Raw genomic sequence first — 21,920 nt, forward strand, 5'->3', positions numbered from 1 at the left:
CTAGATTCTAACCTGTGCGTCCGCACGGAAATTTTTTATTTTTTTTTTCCTAATATAATTTGTATTTATTTTTTTGTTTAGATATAAGTTATTTTTGTTATTTATTTATTTTCTTAAATCAAGAATATTTCTTTTTCAATTTTTCAAATATGAAAAAATAATAAAAATTAGATATGTTAAGTTTTTCATCATCCTGGTGTCGAGCTATTTTTTTGTTATCGTGTTGTAACTTTAAATATTATAGATTTGTATATTAATAGAATTAGAATATGAATTAATTAAGTATATTTGGATCTAATGTTAATTATAAACTTTGTTATTATGTAAATTTAATTATTTGATTTTAATTATGTGAATTTACATATAAATAATCTATATATCTATGAATTGGCTAATCTATCCCTTTAGTTATCTTAAATTATTTTTTAATATCTTACGTGTTTTTAAAAACTAACTTGTATAAGAATGTAATTATAAATGCATAACCCTAACGTGCTCTATTTATAATATAAAAATATTTACTAACATTGAAAATGATTTAATTAAAGCAGATTAGGGTTATGTATTTATAAAAATGATTTAAGGCAATTAAACGGATAGATTAGCTAATTCATAGATTTATAGATTATTTATATGTAAATTCACATAATTAAAACCACATAATTAAATTTACATAATTAAAATTACATAATAACAAAGTTTATAATTAACATTAGATCCAAATATATTTAATTAACTCATATTCTAATTCTACTCAAATTTATACTATTTAAAGTTAAAACATGATAACAAAATATCCTGCAAAAAAATAGCTCGAGATGATGAAAAACTTAACACATCTCATTCTTATTATTTTTTCATATTTTAAAAATTGAAAAATAAATATTCTTAAGAAAATAAATAAATAATAAAAACAACTTATATCTAAAAACATAAATACAAATTATATTAGGAAAAAAACATAAAAAAAATTTATGTGGACGCACGGAGTTAGAATCTAGTCTATTCTATTAAAACAGAAGCACATTTAGTGCTTGCATCCAAACACTCCCAAAGTTTTTTTTTATAATATTTTCTTTTATTTTTATATTTAATTTCCAAAAATTAGTTATTAATTTATATATTTTAAGATTTTCTAAAATCTAGGTCATCTTTAATTTAAATTTCAAATTATTAGAAATTTAATTAAATTTAGTTACAAAAATTTGTATTTAATTTAATTTCAATTCAAAAAATTCAAAAAAATTATAATTAAATTTTATTACGAAAATTTAGATAATAATTTTAATACTTTAGAATTTCTTAATACAGGAAAAATTTAATTTAAAATTTTAAATTTAAATAATATTTATAAAAATGTATAGTAAATAAATATTTTATCGTATTTTATCATAAACAATCGGTCTAAAATATCAAATATTTGAGATTAATAAATATTTATATTATACAATAATATAATCGAACTGATTAGAGTTATATATATATATATATATATTTAAGGTCCATGAGTTAATTTATTAAAACATGTAAGATATTAAGATGATTGGAGACAATTAAACTAACAGGTTAGTCCGTATATATATATATACATTTTTTTAATAGCACAAATAGTAAATAAATATCTTATTATATTTTTTCATAATCAATTGGTCCAAATATTTCATATTAGTAAATATTTATAGGGTTATACAATTATAATTATAGTCTTATACGGGTTAGTTTGTCAAAACATGTAAGATATTAAAAATGATTTAAGACAACTAAACGGATGGATTAGCAAATTCATAGATATATAGATTGTTTATGTATAAATTTAAATTCATATAATAACAAAGTTTATAATTAACATTAAATCAATGTATATTAATTAACGTATACTCTTATTCTACTAATATACAAATTTTACTGTTTAAAATTAAAATGTGATAACAATTTTTTGATTTAAAAAAATAAATAACAAAAATAAATTATATCTAAACAAAAAGATAAATGCAACTTATATTATAAATAAAATAAAACATTCTCGTGCGGACGCACGTGGTTAAAATCTAGTTGTCTTCTAAAGCAGATCACAAAACAGGAATAACAGAGAAATGTTATAAAGGATACGAGAAATAAGACGATTATGTATGACGAAGTCGATGCTAGATTGGATACTGGATAGTAGTAGTAAAGAAAGTCACCATCATACGGTCGATGCTAATTAAGTTTGGGGATTTGCATAAATAATACTTTTTACACTGACAATTAGGTGAATACCATACAAGAACAGTCAATTAGGTAAATAGCAATAGTCAACCGTCCAGAAGCTGGGGAAAATACAAAAAAACTCTTGCTTCCTTATCCAAAACAATGCTTTTTCCTGACATGAAAAGGACATCTACTTTTTGTAAAGTTGAAGACGCTACCATCAACTTTAGAACGATAGCAGTGACTACTTTTAAGCATTGATTGGAGTGTATATAACTATGATTAAAATATAGTACAAGCGAAAAAAGACTAAGGAAAAAAGCTGGAGGATTATCTATGAATGAGAAAAAGCTGGGGGATCGTCTATTACTGGGTTCAATATCCCTTACAGTAGTCAATTATGGTTAAAATATAGTTAACTACATACTGAACTGAGTATTGTAATATATATATGTAAAATATGTAAACATACTGTATTACAATAAGAAATTCTGGATTACAGGTCTTACATAAATAGACGACTATAAGAAAATCGATTACATATCTGTTCTTAAGCGACTTCATAATTGGCATCAGAGAGGCCAACATTCACATCGGTTACCTGAATGATCAAAAGAAATGGAACACATAGTCGAATACATATATCAATTAGAAAGACAACTATTAATAGATGGATATAAACTATAAAATAGAAAACATAGTCGAGTACATATATCAACTACATAGACAACTATTAATAGCTAAATATAAACCTTATGAATCTCAGAATTCAAGTCTGAGATGTCTGTATTTTCGAGGGTGAGCTAAACAGTAACACAAGATAAGTAAAAATAATCGATTATAAAGTAGTGTACTACAATAATAGACATTCGATTACATGTCTTAAATAAATAAACGATTATTAAAGGTCGATTACATACCTGTTCTTTAGCTACTTCATAATTGGGATCAGGGAGGCCACATTCACATCTGTAACCTGAACGATCAAAAGAATAAGAGACATAGTCGAATACATATATCAATTAGATAAACGACTATTAATAATCGATATCAATTATATCAATTCTAGGATATCTGCATTTTCGAAGGTGGGCTAAACAGTAACACAAGATAAGTGAAAATAATCAATTATCAAATAGACTGCTACTAATAGGTGAATACGAACTTGATTTTTAGCGAGCTCGACATTCAGATTTGGGAGGTCTGAAATCTCCTCGGTTGCTTGAACATTAACACATCACCCATAAAATAAATTGATTATATAGTAGATGTCTACTAGTAGATGGTTATGAACCTTGACCTTTCCAGACTCACAATTCGGTTCTGGGAGGTCTGCAATATACTCGGTAACATGTAAAGTAATATGACATGAATAAAAATATAAGATTACGACATATTGGATTTCAATTATATGAATACGAACTTGATCAAAGGAGAAACCGTTATGTTACTGTTTCTGAAAGAGGCTAGTGTGAACAGTAGAATAGGGGGTATTTCTGATTTTCTGAGTAATGGTATATCTGAATAGTAATTACAAGTAGTCAGTTACACAAAATGCCGACTACAATTGAAAATTAAATTGAAACATAATCCATAGATAAATAGTTGGCTACAAAGTCAAAAACGAATGTTCATAATAGTAGTTAACTGCAAAACATGTAAAAGATTCATAATTATAATGGAAAACATAGACATCTACCCATAGGTAGTCTACTAAAATAAGAGACAACAACTAAATTTGAAAGAACTGGTTTAACATGCTTTTTCCAGATAACAACCAAAAGAATCAGGATCGACCGCAGATTCTTTTCCTAGCCTTACAAAGACATCAAGCACTAGATCCCGAATCTGGAGAAGCACATTATTTGCCGAGACGTTGAGATGTTCAGAAGTGGATGTGTCTTTTGTTATTGGAAGGTTGTCCATTCTGATAAATAAATATAAAGTAGTCAACTATTAGTAGAAGGTTGTTCATTCTGATAAATAAATAGAAAGTAGACAACTATTAGTAGACAGTAAATAACATAGGATTTGCTTCTTGGTTTCGCTATTGTAGTTGATTAGCAATGTTAACATAAAATGGACGGATATGACAGTTTGCATCACTAATCTGGGGAAGCACATTATTTGCAAACAGTGTGGGTTCGGATTGTCGAAAAGTACATATATCCCTTGAAACGAACAAAAGTCAAATAGTTAGCTACTGTAAACTGACTACCAATGTGACGTAAATAACAGACGCACATATATGAGTAGATGACTATTCCTGTCTAGTAGTTATGTAGACTAACTGAATATGTAGCTTTATATTGAATCGATTATAGACGTTGCGAGTAGACGATTACTAGCGACGATGTATATAGTTAACTACCGAAAGAAAAATATAAAAATCCTAGATCTATAAAATCCTAGATCTATAAAAATCCTAGATTTATAAAATCAAGAAACCCAGATGTGGATAACAGCGAAAATAGCCACTGTACTGAAGAAATACAGAGAACAATTTACAAAAATAGTAGAAGGTAAAAATCAGCAGAACAGAACCAGGTATCGAAGATATACGTTTCATACCTCACCACTAAAGAAAGAATCGGCTGTGTTACAGATTTTTCACCATGGTTTGAAGCTGATGAACCGGCGATAATGAGAGATGGTAGAACCTCGCCGTAGAGAAAGAGAGGAGCAAGAAGAAAGACGACCGAGTAGTCACCGTAGAAACAGAAAGAAGAGAATTTTTTGGAGGTGGGAGAAATGATTTGAAATAAAAATAAAAAAGTGAAAAACGCCTCTTTTGAATCTTTGACGGAAGAAGGAGGATATAAAGAGATGATATAAAAAGAAGATTTGGAAATGAAGAACAGGATTTCAAATTTTAAAATCCTGAATATGATAACAATACATAAATTATTATTTTTAAAAAGAAATCAATGAAACAAAAAGATAAATTGTGTCAGACCAAAAAAGTTTGTGTTGTTATAATACAGGTTTTATGTCATAAAGTTGGGAAACTGAGAGTGTGTAGTGTCTTTGCACATAAGTAAAAAATTTATTTTTCAAATTGTTCTCTGCAGAATGCTATTCCACCTAAGTTTTTAGTTTGTGTAAAACTTTCATGATTTTATCGTTATGTTTCTCTCGCAAACTATATTTCGTAATATTTGATGATTTCATATCGGTCACAAGTTTTTTCAGTTTTCTTATCTGCCAAATATAAAATTCGCAAACAGTTTTCAGTTTTCATAAAGACCAACAAAGATTGGTTAAGTGTATTTTCTGGTCTAAAAAATTAATGAAAAAGGATAAGTGCTTTGATAAATCTGAAGCTTTACACTAATATCCTCAAGGTCTAGTCTATCTCTCGCTTGTGCCCTAAATTTATTTCTTATATCACACCCCCTTTTCTCAGGAACCTCAACAGCGATTCGTGGAATTTTGAAATTGTTTAGACGCCGCGAGAGATGTCTGACAACGAAGATAACGGCGCCGCCGATGATGGATTTCACTCCGGAGATGGTGGTGGACGCGGCGGCGAGATCGACGATCACCGAAACTTGAAATCCCAGGTACATATGGCTTTCGATTTCTGGAACTATTGTGTTTCTGTGCGTAATTTAGATTTCATTTTCGGAGATTTGTGTGAGGAACTTCTCTCTTTTGAATGGAATATGTGAGATTTTGATAATCAAAGTTCAAGATCATTATCCGAATCAGCAAGAACAAGAACAAAAGATGCAGCTCTATGTTTTGTTATAGAGAAACCAGTAAACTGTTTCTCCCAACAAATAGCCCCAAATCTCATCAAAAGACTCATGAAACATATATCCTAGTTTTAGGCAATAGATTGAATGCTTAGAGCAAATAGTTTTGATGTTCACTAGAGGTAGTTTAGATGTTTTGATGCCATAGTTTGATTTTTGTAGAGACCTTGCGGGTTTAGCTTAGTGTTTTTTTGTTGTTCTTTGGTTGTGAAGGGGTTTTAAGTTGCATTGCTCTTCGAGAAAGTAACTAGAGGTTCCTTTCTGCAATGACGAGTTGTTTTGCTCTGTAGATGGAAATGCTTGACAATGAGAGGGATTCTTCTAGAAGTAAAGAAAGTGATAGAGTGAAAGGGAGAGATAAAGAGAGAGATAGGGACCACGAGCGGAGGAGAGACAGAGAGGGAGAGAGGAGCAAGGAACGTGACAGGGAGGAGGATAGAAGCAGGGATAAAGGTATGGAGAAAGAAAGGGATCGAGAGAGACATCACAGAAGTCGTCACAGAGATCGCAGTGGGGAACGAGGTGAGAGAAGAGAACGTGTCAGGGGAGATGATGATGACCATCGTCGAAGCCGTGATCGTGACTTTGAGAGGTTATTGCTCAAGAACGATTTCTCTTCACATTTTGCATGAAACTCATTCGACTATTGTATTTTAGATTTGACTTTGTGTGTCCTTTTAGGCGTAGAGATTATGACAAGAATAGAGGAGATAGACGCCGTCACCGGTCTCGTTCTCGTTCAAAGGGTAGATCTGAGCGTAGATCACGATCTCCATCCAAGAGGTAGCTTATTTTTCTCACTGGACATTGTTGTCTAAGAAATTATCTTTTGACATCATGTTGCTCTTACTGCTTAAAATTCCATGATTTACTGTGACGTATCTAATAGAAGCCAACTATGACTAAGAAAGAGTTTTATCATTTCTTTGTGTCTTCTCTTCTGTGAATTGCAGTAAGCGGGTCAGTGGATTCGACATGGCACCCCCAGCTTCTGGGATGTTAGATGCTGGTTCTGCTGTTACAGGTATCTCTACCTCACGTCATCTCTATATCTTCACTTTAAGTATTGTAGAATAATGTAGAACTCATATTCTATGGACGTAGTAGTTTTCGCAAGTGTTGTTTTCACCTATAACCTTGAAACCTATATTATCACCGGTTATATTCTAGGGAAATAGATCTTCTCATATTCAAGTAGTAGTAATATTCAAGTAGTAGTAATAAGCAGGTGGTTACCTTGTTTACCTTTTGTAGGTCAAGTTCCCGCTCCAAACCTAACTCTTCCCGGAGCTGGAATGTTTCCGAACATGTATCCCTTACCAACTGGACAGGTATGTGCCCTTGTCCCTGCCAAGTTGATACATATTTTTCCAACTGATTTCGCCTTCTTCTTTTGTCATGCAGACATTCAGTGGACTCCCTATGATGCCAATTCAGGCAATGACACAGCAGGTTGGCTATATTTCTCGTGGACATATGGAAGATACTAAGAGTTTTGTCGGTCCTAACATTGCATTCGTTTAATATGTCTTCAGGCTACTAGACATGCTCGGAGAGTCTATGTTGGTGGTCTTTCTCCCTCAGCAAATGAACAGGTTTAATGTCCACTACATATTGTAGTCCACTGTGATTTGATCCTGCTTTTTATACTCACGTTTGAATTGTTGTATTGCAGTCTGTTGCAACATTTTTCAGTCAGGTTATGGCTGCTGTTGGCGGAAACACTGCTGGTCCAGGTATTATTACATTCTTGTGTTGCCATTGGTAGAGTTTTCTTTTGAAAACGCTTATAATTGTTTTTTTAACTTTTCGCAGGTGATGCTGTTGTCAATGTGTACATAAACTACGAGAAGAAGTTTGCATTTGTGGAGATGCGATCTGTTCAAGAGGCGAGTAATGCAATGTCTTTAGATGGGATTATATTTGAGGTAGGTCTTATGGTTTATCATGATACCAATAAAGACGAAAAGTAATTAAGCTTAAACCATACTTTTCATCTTCCCCAGGGAGCTCCAGTGAAGGTGAGGAGACCTAGTGACTATAACCCATCTCTAGCTGCAACCCTTGGTCCAAGCCAGCCAATTCCCAATTTAAATTTGGCTGCTGTTGGTCTGACTCCAGGGGCTTCTGGTGCACTTGAGGGACCAGACCGTATTTTTGTTGGTGGGCTTCCCTATTATATCCCTGAGGCACAAATCAAGGAATTGCTGGAGTCCTTGGGAGCCCTGAAGGGTTTTGATCTTGTAAAAGACAGAGAAACCGGAAACTCAAAAGGATACGCATTCTGCGCATATCAAGATCCGTCTGTCACAGACATTGCTTGTGCTGCTCTCAACGGAATTACAATGGGAGATAAAACTCTTACAGTGAGGCGAGCTAACCAAGGAACAACTCAACCGAAATCTGAACAGGAGAGTGTATTGTTGCATGCACAGCAGCAAGTTGCTTTCCAGGTTCTTCTAAGTTCTATCTATGCATTGAAGAGTTAACGTCTTTGTTTCTTTCTGGACTATCAATTGAAAGTACTTGGGTTTCTTTTTCTCTCTTTCGCAGAGGATTATGCTACAACAGGGAACAGCAGCCACCAAAGTAGTGTGCCTGACACAAGTAGTTACAGAGGAAGAGCTTAGAAACGATGAGGAGTACGAAGACATTGTTGTAGACATGAGAGAAGAAGGCGGAAAGTTTGGTAAGAACTTTCCACTGCTAAAGCTAAGTTCACCTTTGGTATTTGATTATCATACCTTAGTTCTTCCATGCATGTTTGAGAATGAGATTGGAAGAATATTGATTTGTGTCTCTGTTTTTTGTTGGTTTGTATATGTCTGTTTTACAGCCTTTTGTTGTCCCACATTCTGCTATAAAGAATCAGGCCCATAACAGGAGACTGCATAACTTCCTTATCTATATATCATCCAAGCACCATCCTTCTTAGAAAAAAACAACTTGAAGTTGTTTCTTCTTTTGTTTTTTTGTCTCTTCTATTGGATTCGAAAATGTTTGCTCTTAAATTGCAGGTGCGTTGACTCAAGTCGTGATCCCTCGCCCTAGCCCCAACGGTGAGCCCATTCAGGGCGTTGGCAAGGTTTGTTCAAAACCATTTATTGGCCTAACGTTTTCTGCTCTATACAAGTGAAATATCTCTCTGGCTAAAACTTTGGAGGCGATTGGGCAGGTGTTTCTTGAATACGCGGAGACAGAGAGCTCGAGCAGGGCAAGAAACGGGATGAACGGTAGGAAATTTGGAGGGAACCAAGTGATGGCTGTGTTTTACCCTGAAGATAAGTTTGAACAAGGAGATTATTCTATTTAAGAGAGTTTTTTAATTCTACAAGTAATTTCTTCTTAATCTTGTTGTCTCTTCTTTGTCTGGTTTACTTTAAAGCCATTTGTATCTTGTTTTTGTCGTATCAAAAGACAAGGAAGGATCCAAAATACAATGCTTGTAACAGTTTTTCACTAAACAAGGCCTTTTCTTTTTCTCTCTTGCTTGTCCCTTTGCTTTCACATTTCTTTTCAAATTCATTAGGGTGAAAATAATCGGTTATCCAAGAAATTTAGGTATAATTGAGTAGACGAATAATGTAATCATTTATCAAATTCAAGTCTTGTCAACTTATATTTTCTTTCAAGAATATATATATATTCGAATTTATCATTGCCGTTGAATTTAAATCATGATAAAGTCTTTTCATTTAGCTAAACACTTGTAAAACCCATTTCTTTGTCAGCCTTAAACCCTAAAGGCATTTCATTTAGCCATTAACACTATACTCCGGTGGCGACGCTTGCGATGACGTCATCTCGTCTCTATCTCCGCTTCCTTCGCCGGTTTTCCACCGCCGCTGCTGCAGATACTCCAACCACCGCGTCTTCTCCCGGCGCAGCAATCACCGTCTCCAAAGCAAAGTCCAAACTCCGTAAAGTACACGACCCCGACAAAGCCCTGGCGATTTACAACTCCGTCTCCAACAACTCCTCGTCTCCCATCTCCTCTCGCTACGCCATGGAGCTCACCGTCCGTCGCCTAGCGAAATCTCAACGCTTCTCCGACATCGAAGCCTTAATCGAGTCCCACAAAAACGACCCAAAGATCAAAACGGAACCTTTCCTCTCAACACTTATCAGATCTTATGGCCGAGCCTCCATGTTTGATCATGCTCTGAAGACTTTCGAGGAAATGGAACAGCTCGGGACTCCTAGATCCGTCGTCTCCATCAACGCCTTACTCGCTGCTTGTCTTCACTCCAATCTGTTCGAAAGAGTTCCCCAACTGTTCGACGAAATTCCTCAGAGGTATCGTAATATTACTCCTGACAAAGTCTCTTACGGTATGTTGATTAAGTCGTATTGTGAGACTGGCTCGCCAGAAAAAGCTATGGAGACTATGAGAGATATGGAGGCTAAAGGTGTTGAAGTTACCATCATTGCTTACACCACCGTTTTAGGATCACTGTATAAGAATGGCCAAAACGATGTAGCGGAAAGCTTGTGGAACGAGATGGTGAAGAAAGGCTGCGAATTGGATAACACGGTTTATAATGTTAGACTCATGAATGCTGCCAAGGAAAGCCCCGAGAGAGTAAAAGAATTGATGGAAGAGATGAGCAGTGTGGGATTGAAACCTGATACAGTTAGCTATAACTATCTTATGACTGCTTACTGTGTCAAAGGGATGATGCGCGAGGCCAAGAAGGTGTATGAAGGGCTTGAACAGGAACATGATTGTTGTGCGAACGCAGCGACGTTTAGGACGCTGATATTTCATCTGTGTATAAACGGGTTGTACGATCAGGGTTTAGTGGTGTTCAAGAAGAGTGCGTTGATGCACAAAATTCCTGATTTCAAAACTTGCAAGCATTTGACTGAAGGATTGGTGAAGAATAATAGGATGGAAGACGCAAGAGGAGTGGCCAGGACCGTGAAGAAGAAGTTCCCTCCGCGTTTAGTAACCGAGTGGAAGAAACTAGAGGAGAATCTTGGATTGTATTCAAAAGCCAATGCAAGACAAGTGTTAGATCAAGAAAGTGAGGGTGGTGCTGCATAATGCTCAAGAATTTTGCTTAAGAAGGTCTGGTTTTTGTTTTCGCATCCTTGTTTGAGCTAATATTAGTAGGACTTGTTAAAACTGTGATCCAGGATGCAAATCATTTCGCTTAAATCAGCTATTGGTTAGAATTTCCATGAAGATGAGAACAATTCATAGCTTGGTGGAATTGTAATAGAAATAGCAAGATTTTGTCTCTGCTTATACACAATTATTTCATATCAATTCAATTTTCTTTTCCGATATTCGTCTCTAAAAATAACAATTTTTTGTTTTCCTTCCCCTTACTTTTTATGTTGCTTTTGAGATGTTCTTGCACTTTTGGTCAAAATGATACTTCAAGATTCAAGAAATAAGACGTAATTCCTATGTTATGAAAAGAATAAAGACGGTGTAAGTGTACTTATTCTGAAAAGGTATTAATGGGCCTATAAGCAAAAGCCCATTTATGACGGGACGAGTATATTAATAAACCCGCTTTCGTCGAAAATTGAAAACCTCTACGATTTCTGATTGGCGTGAGGTCTTTTTTTCTTTCTTTTCCGGTGACCGGAGAAAGGAAACAAGAAGAAGATGATGACGTCTCGAATAGCTCAGGGAGTAGGAGCTAATCTTCTGGGCCAACACTCCACTGAGAGGAACCAAGAAGCTACTGTTTACGTCAGGAATCTCGATCCCCAGGTTTCTTCTATTTTCCTGGCCTTCTCACGAACTTACACGCTATTCGTCTCTGGTCTTCAATGATTTGAGATTTTTGTGTGTTTTCTAGGTTTCTGTTCTCTGTGATTTAGTTGAATATCTTTGGTGGAATTGATCAATTTTCCTCTTTGAATTTTTAGATTTCTGAAGAGTTGCTTTGGGAATTGTTCAGACAAGCCGGCCCCGTTGGTAAGTTAAACCCTAACTTTCTTCATATCAATACTAAAATCATAGGGTAGCTCAAAACTTATCTTGAATCTGAATCGAACAAAATCTCTGACATTAGCTCCTCTGATTTTTTTGGATTTCATCAGTTAACGTCTATGTCCCGAAAGATAGGGTGACAAATCTTCAACAAAGTTATGGATTCGTTGAGTTCCGAAGAGAAGAAGATGCTGACTATGTAAAGTGTTTCTCTTCCCCTCTTCTTTGAAGTTGTTTTAGACTTCTTGTTTTGGCACATTGTTAACATATTATTTGATGTTTTGGGCAGGCAGTTAAGGTTCTTAATATGATTAAGCTCGGTGGACATCTTATAAATGTCAAGAAGGTATCATAATGTTTTTAATACTTTTGTTCTCGAGATCTAGAACTCTTAGAAATGTGTTTAATTTCACTCCTAGGAGTTGCTAACATTTTGTTTCCTGGTTTAATATTTGTATTAGGCGACTCAAGATAAGAAGAACTTGGATGTTGGTGCTAACCTTTTCATTGGAAACCTTGACCCTGTAAGTATCTTGGCTGTATTAGTCTAAAGTCGGTTACTTGAACAAGAGCTGACCAGATTTTGTTTTTACAGGATGTAGATGAAAAGCTCTTGTATGATACTTTTAGCGCGTTTGGTGTGATTGTTTCTAATCCTAAGGTAGAATCTTGATATCTTATCTGTAATATATGAGTTATATGCCATTTGTATATGCATTAGAACCTGATTCTCTGAACTTTTCATTTCAGATAATGCGAGATCCTGAAACCGGGAATCCACGAGGTTTCGGTTTCGGTTTCATCAGCTATGACTCCTTTGATGCTTCTGATGCTGCTATTGAGGTAATCCTCACCCATTTTTTCCTTTGTTCTTTCATGACTATCATTTCTATGAACTTGGCTACGAGAATGAGTCCCAACATATTTCACATTGATATAACTTCTATCATCACCTAATCCAATGAAACTATATTCCTCTGGTCTTAATTTCATTGACCATTGCAGGCAATGACCGGACAATATCTCTGTAATCGTCAAATAACAGTCTCTTACGCATACAAGAAAGACACAAAAGGAGAGCGCCACGGTACTCCAGCACGTTAGTCTCTTTATACTCTTGTCTTGTTTTAACTTAAGGATTCTGTTGATTCAAGGAGCAAATTGTTATGAAACTTTCTCCCTGTTATTTACACAACTTAAACATTACTTTTGGTGAATGCAGAGAGGCTTTTGGCTGCCACAAATCCAAGTTCCAGACCCCACAAACTATACGCAAGCGGCCCGGCTACGCGTCCTAATGCTCCTCAAGCTAACGGTCTACAACGTCCGTTTGCCAATGGTGGCATACGACCTGTGCCGATCCCAGCTCAACGTCCACCACCACCACAAGCCTATCAAAATCAGCCACAACAACAACACGGCTTAGCGGTTCCACCACCCATGGAACTCCGTCCTCCCCAGCTTATTCATCACCAACAAGGTTTTGGTGGACCAATGCCACCACCACCACATCAAGCCACGCCGCAACACATGCAGCAAGGTGGACCACCACCACCACCACCTATGCACCACCATCATCAAATGTCTATGCCGCCTCCACCACCACCACACCAAGGTTGATAATCATCTTTTCAGTCTTGGGACCTAACCAACCATTTGTAAGCCCTTTCTTCCATAGCAAGTAACCACAAGAATTTTTCTCACTGCAGTTTTAGAGACTCTAAGAAACCTCCCCAAATTCAAAAGCTGTTTACTAAGCTTTATCTGTCCATATGAATTGCTCACCAGTTAGCAGTATGTTATAAGCTCATCTTGTTAGTCAAACCCATAAGTATATATAAATTTGCTCTCGATTTTCTCCCTTTATGGTGTCTCTTTTAAGTATATGCGTGAGAAAAGAGCTTGATGAACAAAGACGTTCTTACAAGTTATGTTTATGCAACAAAAGACTCTTGAAAGGAGAAAAAATTCTCTTTCTTTATATAACTGAAGAATCAAACTGAAAAATATTGTAAGGCGTACAACTAGATTACTTGAAGTAACATGAAAAAAAATACGTTAATAGGTGTATAACACGATCGATATTTCGATATTGTTAGATTGTGTAGTTCATTAAAAGGGCCAAAAAAATCTATTAAAAAAGGTTAATGGGCGTTAGAGGAAAAGCCCATTAGTTGTGCGATACCCATTTATTTGGCGTAACCTCATTTCTTTCTTTCTTCTCCGAGCTAGAAATGACCAGAAGTCCTGAGTTTTAGACTGAAACAAAATTGAAAAACCTCAGATTTGTCCGGCGACCGGAGAAACAAGGAGAAGTAGATGACGACTCGAATAGCTCCGGGAGTCGGAGCTAATCTTCTCGGCCAACACTCAGCTGAGAGGAACCAAGACGCTACTGTTTACGTCGGAGGTCTCGATCCCCAGGTTCTTCTCTTTAATCTCCTTCTTACAAACTTATGTTTATATGTCTCTATTCTCGCTTTTTATCTTCGATTTTGTATGAAAGTACCTGTTGTTTGTGAGTAGAGTATGTGTCACTTCCCCTTCTGCGCCTGAAGAAAATGTAATTTTAGGTTTCCGATTGATTAGGGATTCTGTGTGTTTCTCTCAGTTACTCTTCTCTGTGATTTAGCTGAATAAATTTGTTGAAACTGATCAATTTTCCCTCTTTAAATTTATAGCTTTCTGAAGAATTGCTCTGGGAATTGTTCGTTCAAGCTGGCCCCGTTGGTAAGTTAAACGCTTGCTTCTCGTTTAGTTTCTTCGATATCTAAATGGGTTTTTTAGCTACTTGAAATTGCTTATACTTGATCTGATTCGAACAAAGATTCTGACATTAGCTCCTCTGATTTTTCCATCAGTTAATGTCTATGTGCCGAAAGATAGGGTGACAAATCTTCATCAAGGTTATGGATTCATTGAATTCCGCAGTGAGGAAGATGCTGACTATGTAAAGTGTTTCTCTTTCCCTTTCTGTGAGGAGTTTTTAGGACTCTATTTTTGTTTTGGGCACAATGGTTACATGTTTTTTCCATGTTTTGTGCAGGCAATTAAGGTTCTTAACATGATTAAGCTTCACGGAAAGCCTATACGCGTTAACAAGGTATCATATTGTTTCTGTAACTTTCGTTGTTAAGCATCCCATCTTTTTCTGTATTTAGAAATTCTTGGAATCTAGAACTCTGTTGTGAGTTTGATGCAGAGATGTGTAATTAATTGTCTTCCTAGGAGTTGCTAACATTTTGTTATCTGACAAAAAAAAAAAATATTGTGTTTAGGCGTCTCAAGATAAGAAGAGCTTGGATGTTGGTGCTAACCTTTTCATTGGAAATCTCGACCCTGTAAGTATCTTGTCTGTAATAGTCTGAAAAAAATCGGTACTTCAACAATAGCTGACTATCTTTTGCTTTTGCAGGATGTGGATGAAAAGCTCTTGTATGATACTTTCAGCGCATTTGGTGTGATTGCTGCTAATCCTAAGGTATAATCTTACTTTCGTTAGATTTCAGTCCATTATTCATGATATCTTATCTGTGAACTATGAGTTTTATGCCATTCGTGTGGGAAAAGAATCTGATTCTGATGTTCCGACATTTCAGATAATGCGAGATCCTGAAACAGGGAACTCACGAGGTTTCGGTTTCATCAGCTATGACTCCTTTGATGCTTCTGATGCTGCTATTGAGGTAATTTACTGTTTTTGCTTCTTTCATGACTATCATTTCTATAAACTTGGCTACGAGAAATGAGTCTCAGCATATTTCACATTAAATAACTTCTCTACTCTTGCGAAAAAAAAAAAAAAAAAACTTCTCTACTCACATATCCAATATCCAAGGAATGTATATTCATCTCATCTTTCTGTAACCGTTTCAGGCAATGACCGGACAATATCTTTGTAATCGTCAAATAACAGTCTCTTACGCATACAAGAAAGACACAAAAGGAGAGCGCCACGGCACTCCAGCAGGTTAGGCTCTCTAACTCTCCTCTTGTCGAGACCAAATTGTCATGAATCTTTCTCTCTTATTGATGGAACAACAATAAACACATTACTTTTTGTGAATGCAGAGAGGCTTTTAGCTGCCACAAATCCAAGTGCACAGAAAAGCAGACCCCATACGCTATTCGCAACCGGCCCACCAACAGCTCCTCAAGCTAATGGTCTACCACGACCGTTTGCCAATGGCGGCATGCAACCTGTTCCGATTCCGGTCCCTCGTCCAGCACCACCACCACCACCTCCACAAGTCTACCAAACTCAGCCACCATCTTGGCCATCTCAGCCGCAACAACAACAACAACAACAGCACGGCTTACCACCCATGCAATTCCGTCCTCCTCAGGGAATGCCACCGCCACCACCTCCTCAGTTTCATCATCACCAACAAGGTTTCGGTGGTCCAAGGCCACCACCACCACCACCTCAAGCCATGGGAATGCACCAACATGGGTGGCCGCCGCAACACATGCAGCAAGGTGGACCACCACCGCCACAACAACAACCTCCTATGCACCACCATCATCACATGTCTATGCCTCCGCCACCACCACCACCTCACCAAGGCTGAGTCTTGGACCAAATCAACCATTTGTGGAACCTTTTCTTCCTGGACAAGTAATCACAAGGATTTTTCTTAGATTAAAAGAAACCTTCCCTTATCCAAAACAATAGCTAAGAGAGAGAGAGAAAGAAAAAACACAATATTCTATTTATATTTTCTTGTCTCTGATTCTCTTGCAGAGAATCTCTTATCTTTGGTTTGGAGAGAGAGAGTGAGAGTGGAAAGTAGTGCGCATGTCTGGTTTTTAATGTTGATGTTTTTCTTGCAGAATCATCTCTGATGCCGTGTGCTTTGATATTTTTACCAAAATTTTGCTGTAAAATCTCAATTATTTACTTCTGACCCTCGAGGTTGCTTTTTACACTAAACAAGAAAAGAAGACAGAAGTGATTGAACAGAGGTGGCTTGCTGTTCAAGTTAGGGGCCCATTCTCTCTTCACTCTTTTCCTTGCCCAAACTCCAATAGTCTCTCTGACCATTGATTGATTCAGCTTCAGTGTTTAAAACTCCTAAAAACACTGAAGACAGAGACACATCTATATTTGTGTTGCGTGCGTGTTTTCTGAGAGGTGTAGGAGACCAAATATATTCAATTTTTAATTAAAACTTTTGTCTCGATTGATTTCAATCATTTGTCACTTCGTTTGCTGCGTCAAAATAATCCACATCGACCGTCCAAGTGTCATCTACTAAGCATTTATACTCGAACGTGTAAGATAAGAAAAATAAAAAAACGTGAACATCTGTTGTTGTACGGTAAATTGTGAAACCCACAGTGTCTTTGTTAACCAATCTTGTATCAATTTGACCAAAAACAAGATTATTTTAAAAAGCGATTATTGTGTGATAAGATGAATATGATCAAATGTTTATTTCTTTGTCGACGAATCTGATGAATATCTATGACGTCTAAATAAACATTAAATTCCAAATCATACAAAATATATGATTTAGTTTAGAGTAGGTAATGATTACAGTTTGAAATTTTTAATCATTGCACCGCCGAATAATTTACATTCACACTTACATCGACACCACTTACATTAAAAAATAAAAATCAAATTTAGTTAGACATGATCATAAACAGAGGATCTAAACATTATTATTATTTTAACACTCATCATAATCTGAGAGTCGAACACTTGACCTTTGACTACCGTCATTATTACCACCGGAGAACAAAGCAACCCAAACCTCAGAAAACGCTCTAACAATCGCACGGTGGTGGCGTTTCGCGTTTAGCGTTAGGAAACAGCGTAGAAGCTGCTCAAGCTCAGCCACTTGAAACATATTCTTCTCTACTATCATCTCCATCATTGAACCCTTGAAATCTTCGTACGGATCCTCCGATCTCTTCACCACCGCCACTCCTTCCACCACAACCGCCGCAGCCGCCGCACACGGCATAAATCTCTGCATAAACGTCGACAATCTCGCCGGAGATGGCGGAGGTGACGACGACTCGCTTTCTTCCTTAACCACCGAAGACGCGTTTTTCCTCTTCGGAGTGTGTCGCCGTCGTCGAGTGACACGTGGCAGCTCCGACGAGGAATAATCCGGCGAGAGGTTTGTGGAAGATGGTAATAAGAGACTCTCTTTCTCCGTCTCTTCTTCGTATTCTTCTGCCGAGGAAACGCTTCCTCGCCGCCGTGCATTTCTCTCCTTCTTCTTACCTGAACGTCGGCGATCATCTCCGTCGTAGATTTTCCGACGAGGCGTTTCGTATTCTCCCTCGTCGACTTGAGCAATCACGTGCCACTTCCCTTCGCTTTCCCACTGAAACGTCGGCGTCTGCGGCGGCGATAACGACGGTGAGTTCTTAAAAGAAACATCCAACGGCGTTGAGGAGCGTCGCCGTCTTGAGCCGCAGCCAAAAGCTGTTAAAACGTGTAGTCTGAAAGAAGAACGACGACGATGTGGCACGGTGGTGACGACGGTGGAATGATTAGCCGGTGGAGGAGGTTTATGACGGTGGATTGAATGGACAGGATTGAAAGGGAGATCGGAGGGTTCTTTTGAACGGCAAGATTTGAAAGAGAGGATTCTTGATATCTTTAGTTTGAAACGTTTCGTCATTTTTTTTTTCTTGTTTTCTCTTTTTGTTTTTGTTTTTGTTTTTATTTTTTCTCTCTCTATGTTTTGTGTGGAGAACTGAAGAAGCATGGAGAGCATCAAATGAGAACTGTTGTCTATATCTTTCTATTTATAAAGTTCTCCTTATATAAACACAACCACATTGGTATGTATATTCCTGTTTTATATTCATTTAAGTCATAAGTGATTAGATCTTATACCGACATTAGATTTTGTACTGACATTAGATTATATTAAGTTATTAACTTGTTTTAGTTGAATCTATGACTTATCGACAGCTGAACCCGCCATAAAAGTTCTTAACTCGAATCCTAACATCGTTTGCTCATATTGACCTAATAAATTTGTCATTGGCTTTATATAATGGGTTACAGTTTATGTCTATATTTTCACAAAATGATGTCAATCTATGATAGGTTTTGTGCTGACAAGTCTCCGTGAGAGGTACAATATCCAATAAATAAAAGGGTAACACAACTTGGATGTCATCAATTCAAAACTTTATTAAAAAAATGTCAACTCAATTAAAGTTAGTATTCAATTTAGAGATTTATACGACCTTAATAAATAACCTTTCTTGCCTTGTCTCCAATCTATTTCCATCTCGCTATATTACTAACACTAATGAATTTTATCTTATGATATGCTTTCATTTTTTCCCTCTTAAGAATCAAATAGATATAAGCCTACAAGGCTACAAGTGACAACCTAACCATTTCTTTCCCACGCTCTAATGATTTTTTGAGTAATGAAAAACTTACTCTCGTAATAATTTAGAGTAAAATTTTTGACTAATATTTAGCTTAGCTCAAATGGGATGAACGATTTTTTTTTTTTGTTTATTAACTTATACTTTTATTAGTTATACACTTTTACTATTATGGAGTTTGAATCAAAAGGACCGGTCGTATAACTTGAATACATGACTTTTTATTGCGAAAGATCTTGAATACATGATTTACTAGTCAAATACAGTATCGCACGGAAAAACTTACCGCTCGGAAGATATAATTCACTTTAAACAATAAAAGTATACAAGATATATTTTTCTCATTTCATAAGGAGAAAATTGTATGTCTACTGAGACAAAAAGTTCGTCAATCGTTGAAGAAGCCATAATCTTTCTCTCCATTTCTTTTCCATTTTTCATTTTCCTCGAAACGAACGACGAAAGGATCCAAGGAGACAATATAATCTACTCATCAACTCATGTCCCAAAAGTCATCTTTCTCCATTTCTTTTCCACATTTATTTATTTCTACTTTATATTTGTTCTTCTTTGTTTATATATAGAACATTACAAAGTGATTACTTTACTTGTCGTTAATTTATAAAGTTACAAAGTAGATGCTCTTTAATAGATAAAGAGTCTAAAGACAAAATGTGAAATTCAATCGATTCCACTACAAAGCAGATTTTTCTTGAAAGATTTGTTAGAAGAGTTAATTAACCATATACCAAAAGAATAGAAGAAAACTAAGAAGATATCAAAGTTTTTTTATCTGCAACAGAGAAGGGAGACATATATCATTTTGATGAAAATACCCTCTAATTGCTTAGACAAAAACTGATAAATCGTAGTTGAACATTGAGTTGATATATTCTTTCATGTCATCATGAAGTAGTGCATATATTAGACTATATGTACATTTATCTCTCTGTCGATACTTGGTATATCATTTGAACGGTAAACTTAATTTTTGAATATGGCTTAACATATACAATTACAAACGCATACGACTAATTAAATTTTTAAGAAAAACACTATTTATATAAAAGCAAAATCGAATTATATTTATATATATATATATGGTTTAATATTTATATGAGATAGTATATTAAAGAGCAACATTACAATCCACCCAACTTTGCACATTCAACCATATTGACCACAAAGATGATGAAATGCCAAAAAGGGAAAAATATGCATTTTATTTTAATATAAATAATATAAGCTGAAATAGACTCATTTTTTTTTGGGGGCAAAGCTGAAAAAGACAGTAATCAAACGAATTCCTAAACAAGCTCTTTCTTTACCGTCACAAGATCTTGGAGAGATTTATCGCCACTGACTCCACTGCTACTAGCCCCATCCTCCTGTTTGTTCTTCTGAGATTCGCCAAGAAGTTCGTTCTCTAGTTTACGATATTTGTTTTTGTTCCTTGCGCGAATCCTGAGACCTCTTTCTTCGGTCGTCTCAGTCTTGTAGTGAGATGACATATGTGCAGCAAATTTTTGTGAAGTTTCAAACATACCTTTGCACTTAGGACATGTGTATGGACCGTATTTTATATACGGTAGACTATGCGTCCGACCATCATAGCTATCATCATCTTCACTTCCCTCGTCTTCTTCAGAATCGATATAACCATTCATTTCTTCAAAAACCCTGGTTGGTTTAGGGCTATTCATCAAAGATGGACCATCTTGGGGAACATGTTGGTCATGGTTGTTTCGCATTGATGACAAGGAAGAAAACATGTCTAAATGCTGACGAGAAGCAGAGTCTTGGTGAGGAAACACGACATTAAGAGGTTCAGGGTTCAAGATCTCGCTATGATTATCAGCAAAAGTTGGAGGATGAAATGAAGGACGATTCCAAATATTGGTATTAGAATCCAAGGCACGTTTGACACGTTCAATATCATATTGAACATTGACAATTGTGTTGGTAGGAACAATAGCAGAATACCTATTTGTAATAGTTTGGGTGAAAGAGACTTGAGAAAACTGAGGATTATCTTTGATAGGAAAATAATCAACACCAGAAACAGAATCAACTTCTCTCCTCATACGATAAAGTGAATTGTTCAATCCAAAAGAAGATGAAGAGACATGTGAATTTTGATAAGAAGGAAAAAGAGGAGATGAAGAAAACAAATCTTCATGTCTCATGTGATCAGAAGTGAACATCGACCGAACCACATTGGAATTATGATTCCTCAAAGTGGAGTTTCCTTGGATGGGAACAAATCCACGATGGTTCATTCTATGATCATTACCGTAAGAGTTGAAAATATTTGTGATTGGAGACATTTTCGAAAGATAAATTGTATTTTACATCGCTTGCTTATGTATCCTTTTTATATAAGCCTGCGTTAATGCAATAAGCTATAAAAACGTTTAAGAGGAAATTAGTTTTAAGATACGAAGGAAATAAATCTACTTGAGGTTACCTTTGATTGGATTGTATTATCTTAAGAAGTAAAAAATCCTTAATTATTCATTTGTTTTTCCAAAAATACCTCTATTTTTATGGTAATATTTATATGGCAGAAACAAAAAGTTGATTTGTTGTCATTTACCTGGATTCGGTTGTTGAAAATGTGTATAATAAGAACAAAAATGTGGATAATACTCAAA

At 35.8% G+C, this 21,920-nt stretch overlaps 6 protein-coding genes across 7 annotated transcripts; 4 read left to right on the top strand and 2 right to left on the bottom strand.

Annotated features, from left to right (window-relative positions):
• The first annotated feature begins 5,531 nt into the window (after nucleotides 1-5,531).
• LOC18026233 (splicing factor U2af large subunit A) lies at nucleotides 5,532-9,432 on the top strand. 2 transcript variants are annotated; one of them, XM_006409076.2, is made up of 13 exons: nucleotides 5,532-5,753; nucleotides 6,239-6,540; nucleotides 6,630-6,731; nucleotides 6,902-6,972; nucleotides 7,203-7,279; nucleotides 7,353-7,400; nucleotides 7,484-7,543; nucleotides 7,624-7,684; nucleotides 7,764-7,876; nucleotides 7,955-8,401; nucleotides 8,502-8,637; nucleotides 8,966-9,033; nucleotides 9,124-9,432. In XM_006409076.2, the coding sequence occupies exons 1-13, from the start codon at nucleotides 5,649-5,651 to the stop codon at nucleotides 9,259-9,261; spliced, it is 1,728 nt and encodes a 575-aa protein (XP_006409139.1). In that variant the 5' UTR covers nucleotides 5,532-5,648; the 3' UTR covers nucleotides 9,262-9,432. The 2 variants fall into 2 exon arrangements, 1 of the variants encoding a protein (XP_006409139.1); XR_002901295.1 differs by having other exon boundaries at nucleotides 5,533-5,753; nucleotides 8,785-9,033.
• A 279-nt stretch (nucleotides 9,433-9,711) lies between these two features.
• LOC18026234 (pentatricopeptide repeat-containing protein At2g18520, mitochondrial) lies at nucleotides 9,712-11,213 on the top strand. Its single transcript, XM_006409077.2, has one exon. It carries the CDS (start codon nucleotides 9,742-9,744, stop codon nucleotides 10,993-10,995), a length of 1,254 nt encoding a protein of 417 aa, XP_006409140.2. The 5' UTR covers nucleotides 9,712-9,741; the 3' UTR covers nucleotides 10,996-11,213.
• Nucleotides 11,214-11,557: 344 nt separating this feature from the next.
• Nucleotides 11,558-13,620, top strand: LOC18026235 (splicing factor 3B subunit 4). The gene is made up of 9 exons (XM_024160834.1): nucleotides 11,558-11,676; nucleotides 11,835-11,883; nucleotides 12,009-12,097; nucleotides 12,188-12,244; nucleotides 12,360-12,422; nucleotides 12,494-12,559; nucleotides 12,649-12,741; nucleotides 12,904-12,997; nucleotides 13,121-13,620. Exons 1-9 carry the CDS (start codon nucleotides 11,569-11,571, stop codon nucleotides 13,516-13,518), a joined length of 1,017 nt encoding a protein of 338 aa, XP_024016602.1. The 5' UTR covers nucleotides 11,558-11,568; the 3' UTR covers nucleotides 13,519-13,620.
• Nucleotides 13,621-14,126: 506 nt separating this feature from the next.
• On the top strand, nucleotides 14,127-16,794 carry LOC18026236 (splicing factor 3B subunit 4). Its single transcript, XM_006409079.2, has 9 exons — nucleotides 14,127-14,322; nucleotides 14,580-14,628; nucleotides 14,760-14,848; nucleotides 14,945-15,001; nucleotides 15,177-15,239; nucleotides 15,314-15,379; nucleotides 15,498-15,584; nucleotides 15,775-15,868; nucleotides 15,970-16,794. The coding sequence occupies exons 1-9, from the start codon at nucleotides 14,218-14,220 to the stop codon at nucleotides 16,467-16,469; spliced, it is 1,110 nt and encodes a 369-aa protein (XP_006409142.1). The 5' UTR covers nucleotides 14,127-14,217; the 3' UTR covers nucleotides 16,470-16,794.
• Nucleotides 16,795-17,465: 671 nt separating this feature from the next.
• LOC18026237 (transcription repressor OFP7) lies at nucleotides 17,466-18,571 on the bottom strand. Its single transcript, XM_006409080.2, has one exon. It carries the CDS (start codon nucleotides 18,537-18,539, stop codon nucleotides 17,574-17,576), a length of 966 nt encoding a protein of 321 aa, XP_006409143.1. The 5' UTR covers nucleotides 18,540-18,571; the 3' UTR covers nucleotides 17,466-17,573.
• Nucleotides 18,572-20,445: 1,874 nt separating this feature from the next.
• LOC18026238 lies at nucleotides 20,446-21,365 on the bottom strand. Its single transcript, XM_006409081.2, has one exon. It carries the CDS (start codon nucleotides 21,348-21,350, stop codon nucleotides 20,574-20,576), a length of 777 nt encoding a protein of 258 aa, XP_006409144.2. The 5' UTR covers nucleotides 21,351-21,365; the 3' UTR covers nucleotides 20,446-20,573.
• Between the last annotated feature and the right edge of the window lie 555 nt (nucleotides 21,366-21,920).

Source organism: Eutrema salsugineum, unplaced genomic scaffold (genome assembly GCF_000478725.1).
Source record: "Eutrema salsugineum unplaced genomic scaffold, Eutsalg1_0 scaffold_11, whole genome shotgun sequence".
Taxonomy (NCBI): domain Eukaryota; kingdom Viridiplantae; phylum Streptophyta; class Magnoliopsida; order Brassicales; family Brassicaceae; genus Eutrema; species Eutrema salsugineum.